We start from the raw sequence: 13,640 nt of genomic DNA, 5'->3' as shown, positions 1-13,640 counted from the left end.
TCAGCAGGGGGAGAGGCCAAAGAATGGCTCAGAGCAAAATTTGTGACCGATAATTCAATGAGGCACTGTTATCAAACTGTTTAAGGGGAGGGGCGACACCTGAAACTATTTTTAAGAATAATGATTAGATCCAATATATTTTTATATTGGGACATTGCTATGAACAATGGATTCGAACCATGCGACTTATGTCGATGGGCGTGTCCGGTTTCCATGGTGACGGTCGCCATCTTGGATTTTAGTCTTCTCTGAGTACTATTTTTAAAAGTTACTTTCTCTAAAAGTTTCCATGGAATTTTCTTGAAATTTTGCATGGTGGTTTATTTGTATATTATAAAAAGAAATACAGAGCATTTTTGAAATATTTTAAATATATTTCTATTTATAAATTTAAAAGAAATAAAAAATTTCGGTATGAAAAAAATCATGTTTTTTGACATTCTGTATGATTTTAGATAATCACTATAACTTAAGACATGCAAAGTTATAAACACATTGATTGATAAACGACAAAATAAGATAAAAAAGAGTGTTAAAAATGTCATTTTGAGAAAAACGAGATCAAACATAACGATGAATGAAAAAAATAAAACAAAACGGTACAACCAGCTCAAAACATACCAGCACCGTATGAGAGTCCCCCGTGTTCTTTTTCTGTCTCCCCCTGGGCTTTTTCATGGGTCTGAGCTTTCATTTTGCGTATTTTTTTTCGTTGCTCTTTATGTTGAGCAGCCCTTATGCTTTGTTCAAGTCTTTTTGACTCCGCTTGCTGACTCAGCATCTCGGAGTGTTCTCTCAGTCCACCGATGCCCAAAGACACTTTCAGGGATGTTATTTCTGTTGGAGCAAAATTTTACTCTGCACCAAACTCAACTTTTTTTCAGGGAATGGAAGTATGTTTTATGGCATCTTGACCAAACAGAATTATGAAAACTTTCGTTTTGGATTTTGTGTTGTCTTCATCTCACAACACTTCTACAAAGCATATATAGGCTTCAAGTGCTCATGGAGCAAATCAAAATTCAAAGGTGTATGTACACGCTGCTTGTGTCAACAGGATACACATGAACAGCAATATATTTTTTTATAAAAGCATCTGGAGTCCGGTTCAGGAGGACAATACATATGTTGAGGGAAGTCATTGGTGGAATAACCGTGGTAAAGACCAGCAAGAATAGCCCATCTCATTTCTTTCCGCTGCGGCATTGCTTGGAATCGCTTTATCATAATACTACTACTGTCACACACCCAATTCCAATCAAAGATTTGTGGCCACGGGTCAACCACGAGCCATCATAACTTTCTTGCTTTCTTGGCTCTTGCAGCAATTAACTGTTGCCAACGTTTGGATTTTTTGATCACTTTAGGCATGTTTATAATAATCCAGTAAAAAATTGGAAATATTTAGAGATAATTAACGTGAGTACGGGTCAAAATTTGATAAAACAATTGATCAATCGAAATGTAAACAAATCGTAGTAAAAATCGTAGTAAAGAGCCGAGAACTTTCACCCTGACTCAACATCCAATCCCCGGCGCGGAGTCGGAGGTCGAGAACAAGATCAGCGAATCAGATCGCACCATTCGTAATCATTGTATTTACCTGACAACTTGTCAGCTGTTTGACACACAATCTTTGTTCATGACTAACAGTTTCTAAATTTCTAAACCCCTCCCCTGCCAATAGTGTGATATTTATTAGACTGGAACCGTGTCAACTAGACGGGCAAAGAGTAGACTAAACTATTGATATCAAAATTTACAACATCGATATGTATTATAATGCTTTTCAGCCCTTTTATATTCAGTTGAATTCTCACAAAAAATTGAAAAGTTTGGTATTTCCATATCGACTTCCATGTTTATGAAAGACGATTTACAAACTTTATATTAACCAAATCACCATCTCAGTGCTGATAATATATGGAAAAATGATTGTTCTTTGATATTAAACAAAAAACTGAAATTTTATATTTTGACCCAAAAATCGATATTTCAGGTATTTAAGACTGAATCGAAACCGACCATAAAATTTCCGTGTCACTGCCTTCCACAGACATGTGCAACAAATTCCTTGACAGCACGAACGTCGCCAATCATGAAGGTAAAATCTACTGCCGACTGTGCCACGGTAGAAAGTACGGACCCAAAGGTTACGGATTCGGAAGCGGAGCAGGAACTCTTGGCATGGACACAGGAGAGCGTTTCGGAAACAAAGAGTGTGAAATGAGGTAAGCATATATCCGGGGCTTTGAGTTAAGATCATTAAGATTAAGATTAAGGTTAACCCTCTCCTTACCAACTGTAGGAAAATCGTCACATTCGTTACGATACAACCAACATTTTTCTTATTCAAATTTCTCTTGTACATCATAAAATTTAAAGAAAATGAACATTGTGTTGTAGAGCATGTTTTGCTAAACAAATTATTTATCGCAAGAGCTTACTGCTAATGTCTTTGGGTGATAAAAAATTTTTTTTTGTGTTAGTTGACTGTGAAGTTTTGGGGAAAATCCTGAAAATGGCTGGTAAGGAGAGAGTTAAGATCATAAATTGCATATGGTGTGAGAACGAAATTAATCATTATCAGTATAATTCATGCAAGGTGACCGATATGATCGAGGACCCGTGTTCAGGTCGCCCCCCCCCCCCCCCCCCATTCTTAGCCAATATACCAAATTTTCCCTCTTGGACAACATGGGCGATTCCTACTGGTATAAGGGGTTTGTTTGATGGTTTATTTATATTCCTACACGAAACACCAATGCGACGACAAGTTATCATCACAGAAGTAAATTTAATTATTTAATTATTAGTTTCATTATTAATATTTTCAAAATTGATATTGCCCAGCCATTGTCGGGTTCTAAGCCCGGGTAGAAAAATTGAGGAAGTTTTGAGATGGAATACTTTCCTCCACCCATAAAACAAAATCATAGCATCAATCACGTTAAAAAAGATACTTAACCACCATCGGAACTCGAATGAAGAACTGAAGACAATATTATACAGCAGTACATTCTATGATGAGCGGGAATAAAGCAGGAAGGAAATTTTGATCCGTTATGACCCTAAGCGCCGATCTGGTACGACGTCAGAATGAGCTACCTAGATCAAATATTATTTGAGTTTTAAGTCAAAATGATAAGGTTGGAAGTTAACTTTTTTTTTCATATTTAAGAAACAAACTTCAACTCTCCTCAATTAAAGAATTCATTTTAACTCAAATTTCATAAGAATTGAAATTTAAGCACCAGATTCACCAAAACAGAAAACCATTTTGGATTGATTGATCGCCTTTTTGAAAATAACCCGAAAGTATTGGCCGAGACCAAGATAAGATCGCCTGTAACATACAATGGAAAGGACTGTGTGTATGTATGTGTGTGTGTGTGTGTCTGAGGGGGTTGGGGGGGAGGGGGGTAGAAGAGAATGCAAGTATTAAGGTGGCTGACCCAAAATTTGAATGTCAAGAAGAAACTTAGTCGGCGTCTTGAGTTCTATGAGAACAAAGAGTAATGAACTTGGATAAACGCAATAAGGAAAACATTTCAAATGAAGTGCTTTATAGTCTGTTAATTGTTTTCGATATACAGTGGAACCTCCCGATAACGACATGCCACGGGACCCAGTTTTTATGTCATTATCCGGAGGTGTCGTTATTTAGAAGTTTCCAAGATGGCGGACAAAGTGGGCTTGGTAAGGCCCGCGGGACCAGTTTTTATTAACCACACCACATCCGGGCTGGGGACCGGCATGTGAACAGCTGTTTGAATACAACGGAACACGTGGCCGCATTAAACTGTCCCCGCGGTTTTTTGCCATTTCAAACGCCAAAATTTGCAATAAAAAATGGTAAAATTTCCCATAAAAATAGCAAAATTTGCCGCTAGTTTTACAAAATTCAAACAATTAAAACAACATGTACGATAAAAAATTGACATAAATAGGGCATTTTGTAGAATATTGATGTCACAACATGTCAACATGAATTTCCTTACATTTTGATAGGTTTGAAATAATATTATACTAATAATAATAGCCATAGTAAGTAAGTAAAAAAAAGAAGGAAGTAATCAAAATATTTTATTAACTATTTAGCTTCTTAGAATTTGGGAAATCAATGTGAACAATCGCATTAAAAATTCAAAATTTGAAAAACTAATTAAGGAGAGGAAAAAAATAACTATTCACAAGGAAAGAGAAACAAATTCCATTTTCCTATGGGGGCACATTAAATTTGCATTCTCTACTTACTATCCAATTTTGAGCGTTATTATTATTGCTTTATATTTCAATATAGGTCTAATGGGTTTTTGAATGAAAAACGTGGAAAAATTCATGAAAAATCATAATCATATCATGAAAACTAAGTGCAACTTATTCTAAAAATGAAATTACATTTCATGAAAAATATTTTAATAGAACACATTTTGTTTACATAAATGATAAATGTGATAAATTTAAAAAAAAAAAGAAAAGAATTAAACTTTGAAAAGTAAAATTTTTGAATGCAATAAAATAAAAATAGGAATTTCCTCGTGAAATATCAAATCATTTGTCAGTTAGTTAGAATTAATTGTCTCTATTGTAGATTCTTGAAACTAGATAATTCTATTTTCTGTAGTAGTTATAGACAATCATAATAAATAATTATTTATTACTTACTTAAGTAGATAATCATTCAGAGAAATCATGTTATAAGAAACAAAAGTGTTTGCAGCATAATAGGATATAGAAAAAAAAAAAGGCGAAAAACAAAGCTTGGGATCTCCAATAGCCTGGGCTAGGCCATAGAGGTAGGAGGCTAGGCCTAGACATGTTTGTCCGTTATTTAGTGTCAATTTTGGATGCTAGCATTGAAAGTCGCCGTCTTTTCACATTTTTTCATAGCTTTTGTTGTTTTTTTAAAACAAAAAATCGCCAATTTAACCTAAAAGCGGCGAAAATTGCGGCTTTTTGTGGCCAAATAAAAATTTGCGGCTTTTTGCGGTCAAGGGTGAAATTTGCGGCAAATTTGCCATTTGCGGCCGCGAAAAACTGCGGGGACAGATTAAAAATGTTTGGGGTTTTTTTTATGTTTGTTTGTTTTTGTTTTTTTATATTTTCTTTTTGTTTTTTTGTTGTTGTTGTTTTTGTTGTTTTTTTTAAGTTTTATTTTTGTTTCTCTCTATCCATTAAAAATGTAAAAAAAGGTTCATCATCCTTGTTATTTTGTTATGAACGTCAAGACTTGTTTGGCTTGAAATAATCCTCTATCACTGTTTGACGTTTGGCGCTGGAAATGATAGCAGATACTTTGTCCTCCATTAGGATGAGCATGTCAAATAATTGCGCACCGCTGTCATGTTGCATGGCAAAAGTTTTATAAACTTTGAGTACTCATACTCGGTATTTTTAGTATCAGATATCTACGAAAACTGCCAAAAATCGCCAAAATGATGTCGTTATTCGGAGGTTTTATCAAAAAGTGCGTCGTTATTTGGAGGGTTTTATTACTGATCTTAAATAGAAAAAAATGTCGTTATCAGGAGGTTGTCACTATTCGGTGGTGTCGTAATCGGGAGGTTCCACTGTATCAATTTTTTGGTTAGCCGATTCTGATTTACCGCTTTTCAATGTGTTTTCTTTTCTTATCCCGATAGCTCAGTTGGTAGAGCACTCGCCTCAAACGCAATGGGACCGAGATCATTCCCGAGTGTAGTCGAGATTTTTTTCCTGACCCCACTGTCCACCCAGCAGTGATTGGGTTTATTTCTGGCGGAAACGTACTATGCGATAGACAAGTGTCCTATCCGTCCCATGCTATTGTCCGTTTCGCGCTTTAGAAACTGGAATAAATTCCGGTACCATGGGCCGTTACACCACCCATTTTGCAAAGGTCTCAAGGGTAGCGGTATAATGTTTACAGTATATCAGTGCAGCTACATATGTGGTCTAGTGGTATGAAACTCGCCTTTGGATCGGAAGGTCCAGGGTTCAAATCCCGCTCTGAGTGGCGCATAGTTGAGTCCTTGGAAAAGGCTCTTAACTTACATTCTCTCAACGTGCTCAGGTGTAAAATGAGTACCTGGGCATTAACAGCATTTTTTGTCGAAAAAAATGTACTATCGCCTAACAGGGGTCATTATAAGGGTTCTTATATGTTAAGTGTTGCTGTAGGCTAAGGACCCCTTGTAATGCGCTTTGATCACGTTTATTGGATATTGCTCTAGATATATGCTCCATTTTTAGGGGATTAAATTGAATTGTTTGTATTTCAGCAACAAACCTTCAACTGCCGTTTCTGGTGGAACTTCCGGAACAGGTCCTAAGTGTCCTAGATGTGGTGCAACTGTCTATGATGCCGAAAGAGCTATTGGAATTACCGTGGTGAGTGAACACAGGGGGAAAATGTGAGCTTTTGAAAAGCACATTTAGTGGATATTACGCTACAGAAAAGTTTTCTAAAGCACAATATTTGTTAAAAGCGCTTTAAGAGTAGGCCTATCCCCGGGCCAACACTGATCATGTAAGACTAAGACTAAGACATATGATACTGTATGGCGCTATTACAATTAATTGTGCCTCACCCCCAAAGCAATTTACAGTCGGGATTAACATGGTGCTGGAAATTCAATTTGGGGTTAATTTCTTGTCAAAATAGTGGAGAATAAATACTATAACTTGCATTGCATATCACTCGAAGTTCGTATTTCTCACTGTTTTGTTTCTGAATTCACTTTTCCGGGTACCAATTCATAGAACCGTTATGAGACGAGGTGGGCACAATTTCTTTTTGACAGAGATGACACTTCTTACAGCCAGATACCCATTTTACACCTGCTTACGATGATGATGGATAGATTAAAATGGGACTCAACTTGTGAAAAGGACTTTATTAAACCAGGAGACTTATTTGAATTTTGAGATTTAATGCTCTCTGTATGTCGGGGAGGAAAGTGTGTGTGTGTGTGGGGGGGGGGGGGGGGGGGGGTCTATCAATATCTGAAGAAAAAACTTTCTGGCGAAGATTATGATTATGATCATTGTACTACTGAATAAATGTAATTAATTAAATTTGGGTATTTAGTTAACTTGCCATGTTTGACTGAATTTTTTTGTCATTAATTCATTCCTAGCCATGGCACAAGTCTTGCTTCAAGTGCAAGGATTGCAACAAGAGTCTAGATGCAACCACCGTCGCTACCCATGATGGAGAGGCCTTCTGCAAAGGTATTTCTTTGCTCTTGGTCGACATGTACTCGTACTTATTTGCAGGTCTCAAAATCTCAATTGTTGTGGACGCATTGTTACAATGGAAATACTCTGAAACTCAAACCAACACAATGTTAAATTAAGCCCATAATTGCGTTCAGTTATCAGACCTACAAATAATATTATTTGCACGTCGCTCTTACTCTTAGTCATATAACAATATCAATTATCAATTCAGGCTATATGTCCAGGTGTATTGACCTTGACTTGACCCGGGTTCCATCTCTTTCCAGAGGTCGGATGTCATGGCCTTCCATCCTTCACGGTCCATTGCAGCCTCGTTAGTCTGCCATGCGCCGTCCTGTAGCTTCCTTGATGCCATCTGTCCAGGATTTCCTTTGTCTTCCTCTGCCTCTCTTTCCTTCAATTCTTCCCTCCATTATCCTTTTTTCGAGACTATCATGTCTTCGCATATGTCCAAAATATGACAGCTTTTTGTGCTTCACAGTCAAAAGAAGTTCTTTTTGTTTTTGGCCCATTAGGTCGAGGACTTTGATGTTTGTTTTTCTTGCTGTCCAAGGTATTTTCAGTATTCTCCTGTACGTCCACATCTCAAAAGCTTCAATACGTTGTTCTGTCTGTGCGGTTAGTGTCCACGTTTCACAACCATAAAAGAAAATGGACCACACATGGTCAGGTGTATTATTATTGTTAATAATAATAATAATAATAATAATGATAGCTTAGAGGTATGTCCTTTGATTCGTAACCGAAAGATACCGAGTTTGAATTTCCACCGTGTTATGTGACTGACACCTGGTTATTCCAGTCTTCCTTTTGGACAAACCCAAAGACAAATTTCTGCATGAGGATGAATAAAGGGAACTTTACTTTTACTATTATGTACTTTATTGATATTTTACAAGGGGTGTTATTGGGGGGGGGGGGGGGGGGGGGGGGGGTTGCTGTATCTCACAATCACCACAACATTCATTTACCACCGGAGCCAAAAAGTAGCACATCATGGTGGGTAGCATTGATATTGGAACTAATGGCGAAGTGATATAAAGAAGTAGCGAAGTGCCTTTTAAGCGAAATGGCGATTGAATGACTGTGTGTGTCTGCGTATTGTACTGCATACACACACCTGCGGTGTAGATAGATTCACAGGGTACACACGTAAGTAAGTGTCGAAATCACAGTACCTAAGTCATCAGTGGTCGAAATCAGGAGGCGCAATTGAAAAAAACAAGCCTTTCATTATTTTTTTAATTTTTTTTTTTTCGTTGGCTGGCTGAAATTAATTCAAGGAAACCTAGTTCGAGGTAAAAATTTGTTCGAGGAAGGAATGGAATGATAACAAAGAATAATAAGGAAAAGTTCGGGACAATGGAATAAGTTCGAGGAAACCGTGCTGGTTTATAAGTTTTTAACTTACTCTAATGAATTTACAGTGAGACCTCAATATCTATCCAGGTTGGGGTTTTCGCAAAGTTAGCTGCACAATTTAGTGGTAAAGTGGTCCTTCAGAGTCAATACGTCAACAAGTTTATTCTGCTTTCTAAGGTGTGAAACGGACAATAGCAATTGCCTGCTACCCTATTTACACTAGTCTATCGCAGTGGCGGTTCTAGCCTATTTATAGTGGTGGGGCAAAGATGATTCGGTCATATACATATATATATATATATATATATATATATATATATATATATATATATATATAGATATATATATATATATATATATATATATATATATATATATATATATATATATATATATATATATTTTTTTTTTTTTTTTTTTTTTTGTTCACCTTAAAAAAAAATATTTCAACCACAAATAATCACATTCACAATGAAATGACAATACCAGTAGATTTTAATTATACAAAACGTAATCAAAAATGAATCACGAAAGAGAATACAACAAAAAAATAAAGCGAAGAGACATAATGCGACAACACCTTGACAATACAAGTCCATTTCGTTCACTCGAAAAATTTAAGAGATGCTTTAATCCCTCAACGGCGAGATTAATATTTCTGTTACATTACTGGTTTTCAGTAGTACGTAGTAACTGTAAAGTTTTAATCGAGAAGCAACAACAGCGATATGACTCGAGTTTGCATCATTTTTACTGCTCTCTTGGTGGTTAGAATGATTGTGCCGGTGGTGGTAGTGGTTGGAATAGTGGTAGCGGTGGTGGTGGTGGAGGAGGAGGAGGAGGAAGAGGGAAGAGGAGACGGTGAGGGAGGATGTAATTATGGTAGTGGTTTTGGTGGTACTGTTGGTTAGAATGATAGTTGTGGAGACGATGACGGAAATTACATGATGATGTTGATATTGTTTTTATTGCGATTGTAGTACTTGTTGTTAATGTTAATGTTGTTGTTGTTGTTGTTGTTGTTGTTGTTGTTGTTGTTGTTGTTGTTGTTAATGATGATGATGATTATGATGACAACGACGATGTCGTCGACAATGATGATTACTATACGATATTACAAAGTTTATTCAATCTTAGGCTTTCGCCAATAAATCATACAATTTGATGACAACATACATGAAAGTGGAAAAAAATGATAAATGGAACCAAACAATGAACTGATACCATTAATAACCACACAAAAAAAATCAAAAAACAATCGTAATCCCACCAATACGTACAATAATAATAATAATGATAATAATAATAATAATAATAATAATAATAATAATAATAATAATAATAATAATATAATAATAATAATAATGATAATAATAATAATAATAATAATAATAATAATAATAATAATAATAATAATAATAATAATAATAATAATAATAATAATAATAATAATAATAATAATAATAACAATAATAGTATTACCATCATCATTACTACCACCACCATCATTATTACGTTTGCAATCAGTTTTTCTCGTTTTTAAAAAAATTTGATACCTATAATAGACAAAAATTCCGGTGATTTTGTTAAAGGGTAGTTAAAATATCTAGGATTTTATTAATCCTGAAAACTACGATTTTTATTTTCCTATTTCAAGTAGGCAGGTCTGCTATGACAAGTATCAGTTCCATAGTAAAAAAAAAGACAAAAACAAAGTTTATTTAATCTTAGGCTGTCGCCAATAATTCATACAATACAATTAAGACAAAACAATGCTACCAATCTCTCCTCATGCATTCGTTAGACTATGACAATAACGACCGTGTTATCTTTACTCCTTACCCAACCAACCCCTAGCTTCCCGCCTCTTCATCACGAACTATCTTATGTATGTATTAGCTTCAGGACGGGCAAGTACGGAATCTGCCCACCCTTCCTTTAAACGTCTTTATTTCCTCTATAACTTAGTTAGAATTCAACTCTCTCTTTTCTCAGAAGAGTATTTCTCGTATACCAATTCAAGTGTTGAGAAAACCAAAATGGTGGTTGTATTTTATATATTTATTTAGTCTTGACTTTTGAATAAAAATGTTTTGTTTTATTAGAGGAAATACAATAGAAAATTACATTGTTTTGCAAAAATATTTAGTCTGGCAATAAAAATACAGCGGTAATTACTTTAAGAATTGAAAAAAAAAGAACTAACAAATTAATTTGTTAAAGAAAAACAAAACAAAAAAAAAACACAAAAAAATCAAATAAGAAAACAATTTAAATAAATGAGTTTTGAGAAGCACTAAGGAAAACGAGAAAAAAGAAGAAATAATTTAAATGGATAAACAAATATATAAAAACAACACAAGTTAATACTAAATTGATATATTAGTAAATTAATAAATTAAATTCAATACTGAAACCTTCCCAATGTCATTACATCAATGGTACCAGCACAAGTAAGGCAATAAATAAGAAAAAGTATGTTTGCCAAAATCTCTATTTAATTTAGTGTTCACTGGTTTATAAGGTGGGCTCATTTGAATTAGCCCGACCTAGTGCTAGAGAGGCCAGACAGCAAAATCGGAGTTCACTGTCAGGCGACAAGACGATGAGATGACGATGTGGGCGGAGTGGAGTGGTTTGAGGGGGGGGGGGGGGGTTGATAAAAAGAACAGGAGCGTATCCTGGTTTATGTATTACGGGGTGCATGGTGATTCGCAATCTATCAAAAATACACACAAATTGATTTCAGTACGAAGTATCAAGTTTAAGTAATAACTTTTGAAATTATCTAATTTAAATTAGATTATTTCGGACCTGGTAATACAGCATATAACTTGAAAAAACAGGCTGGTATTTGCCCACCCTGCCCATTATTACCAGCCGTCCCTGGTCTATCGCAAAGTACTTTCCACCAAATCTAACAGACCCAGCTCCCTCATCACTACTGGGTGGGCAAGGGGGTAGGGTCAGAAATAAAAAAAAATCCATTCAACCGAGATCAATCACGGTCCCTTTGAGTGTGAAGCAAGTGCCTTACCATCTGCGCTGTCGGGACACTTAATTGGTGAGTTGTTAATTTTTCTTGAAAGTTTTCCAACTACAAACCATTCTCATCGTTATCAGATTGACAATAAGAAAGGTATTTCTGCCTTGATCAATAGTAAAGTACAAGCCTAGAATTCTTCGCACTTCTACTTATCATACAATATAATCTATTTCTCTCCATTCAGGCTGCTACGGCAAACACTATGGTCCGTCTGGATATGGCTTCGGTCAAGGAGCTGGCACACTCAGCTCTGCCACGTAGACAACTACAACATAAATATAACCATTTCAAATTGAGTCCGTGGAGGTCGGATTTGATGAGGTCGTTTGGATTAGACAAATGTTAATTTTCATTGAATTAAAAAATCTCAGTTCCAACGTTTTATTACACTAATGATGAGTACCTAGACATAATACAAAGAGTTCTATTTTTCACAATGGATTAGAATGCGACCTCGGTGGATCCGACATCTTCTGTGACATTGTTGTTGTTTATCTGACGTCAGGCAAAAAATTGTAATGATTAAAATGTTTAGTCTAGAGATGAAAATGGAAATGTGTGACAGTATGTGTTGTTATTGTTAATCTATCATCAACATCAATCATTACATTTATTTTGAAAAGTGTAAGGATGATAATTTTGTTCTTTTAAATGATAAGCTGTGTTAATATTTTAAACTTGTTTTTGATACAGTGAATTGAGAATTAGTTTATTAATTCCTTTTTTTTTTCGTTTCAATATTTTGAAAAAGTTTTCATTTATCGTCTTTGGGGCTTCTCAATATTAATACTCATTATCAACAGCTTTGCTATCTCGAATTTTAATCATATTATTATTTCTTTGTATAATTGTTACCATTGTGATAATATTTATTTTCACTATTTAATCTAATTTTTAATATGTCTTGGTATCTTTTTCCTTGTTGTCAGAAATTTGGTGCCATCTTAAAAATGTTGAACTATGTTTTAGTTTTAGATCCTGCCTCCTTTTGAACGCATTATCTCCATAAAAAATATAATCTTAAAAAACAGACCCTTTTTTTTGTTGTTGTATTTTGCAACTTTCCCACTTTTACTTCATTTCTTAAAGAACTGAATTAATTCATGAAGGCACTTTTTATCCCCCCTTACATATATTAGTTGAAATTTATTTTTTCCTTTAAAAAAAAAATATATATATTTCATTAAAGGCTTCTTAAAAAAAAAAGAATAATAAAGATGCATGATAAAGCAAATGGTCAGTAACTTCGCGCTAAGTCTTCAAAATCCTGTATTGTTTTGATGCTGATGTGCAAATTGCGAACTACACTCAAACTCAGAGTTAGTGTATTTAATTCAACTCTGTCCACCCATCCTCATTCAGCGACTGTGTTGTGTAAATATTGTTGTAGCACCAAATATCTCAAGAATGTTTAAAATGTGATCCACACACCCATTTATTCTTAACACCCCTTAAGTGAATAAATTTGTCTACCTTAGTAGGTATTCCAAACTAAAATTTAGTTATACAAATAGCAAAAATTAAATGACAAAGCCACATGCGACTTCCCAAACCATGGAAAATAACACATTATTTATCAAAATCGGAAAATAAATAATAAAATTTTGGGTTTTTAAAGTTTCATTTTTTGATGAGTTGTAGAGAATAATAAATCGTGGTAAGGGAAAGAGAAAAATAAGCTTTGTTTAAATAGATGGCGCTTTGCACTGAAAAAAAAGCTAGCAGGCCCAACTTTTGCTATTATACTGGACAAAGGCTGCTGATTTTAATGGTATAAATTTTACACCAATAACTTAAATTCAAAAGAAAGAGGGAATATTTAAAGAGACCTCAATTTTGATGATTTGATGATTCACCGGTTATCAGCAGTAGTTTGAGATACCTTACCTTAGTTTTCCATTTGCATGTGGTCGTATTTTTTTCTTTTTAAAAAATCATATATCACTTAATACATTCTCATTGTATGCGTAAGCTTTTTGTCAATAAAATTGCATATCAAACATTATTA

At 34.8% G+C, this 13,640-nt stretch overlaps 1 protein-coding gene across 2 annotated transcripts in view; it reads left to right on the top strand.

Moving 5' to 3' along the window:
• LOC144978347 (cysteine and glycine-rich protein 2-like) overlaps positions 1-13,637 on the top strand; it is a 22,118-nt gene extending 8,481 nt beyond the window's left edge. For both annotated transcript variants that reach the window (XM_078924257.1, XM_078924256.1), the window contains exons 3-6: positions 2,057-2,231; positions 6,264-6,372; positions 7,122-7,215; positions 11,817-13,637. In XM_078924257.1, coding sequence (XP_078780383.1) covers positions 2,057-2,231; positions 6,264-6,372; positions 7,122-7,215; positions 11,817-11,893 — 455 coding nt within the window. In that variant the 3' untranslated portion in view covers positions 11,894-13,637. The remainder of the gene's footprint in view (positions 1-2,056; positions 2,232-6,263; positions 6,373-7,121; positions 7,216-11,816) is intronic.
• Positions 13,638-13,640: the final 3 nt, after the last annotated feature.

Source organism: Berghia stephanieae, chromosome 8 (assembly GCF_034508935.2).
Source record: "Berghia stephanieae isolate SIO BIC M18660-M18661 chromosome 8, UCSD_Bste_1.3, whole genome shotgun sequence".
Taxonomy (NCBI): domain Eukaryota; kingdom Metazoa; phylum Mollusca; class Gastropoda; order Nudibranchia; family Aeolidiidae; genus Berghia; species Berghia stephanieae.
The sequence above is the reverse complement of the archived record's forward strand: the minus strand, read 5'-3'. Positions and strand labels throughout refer to the sequence as shown.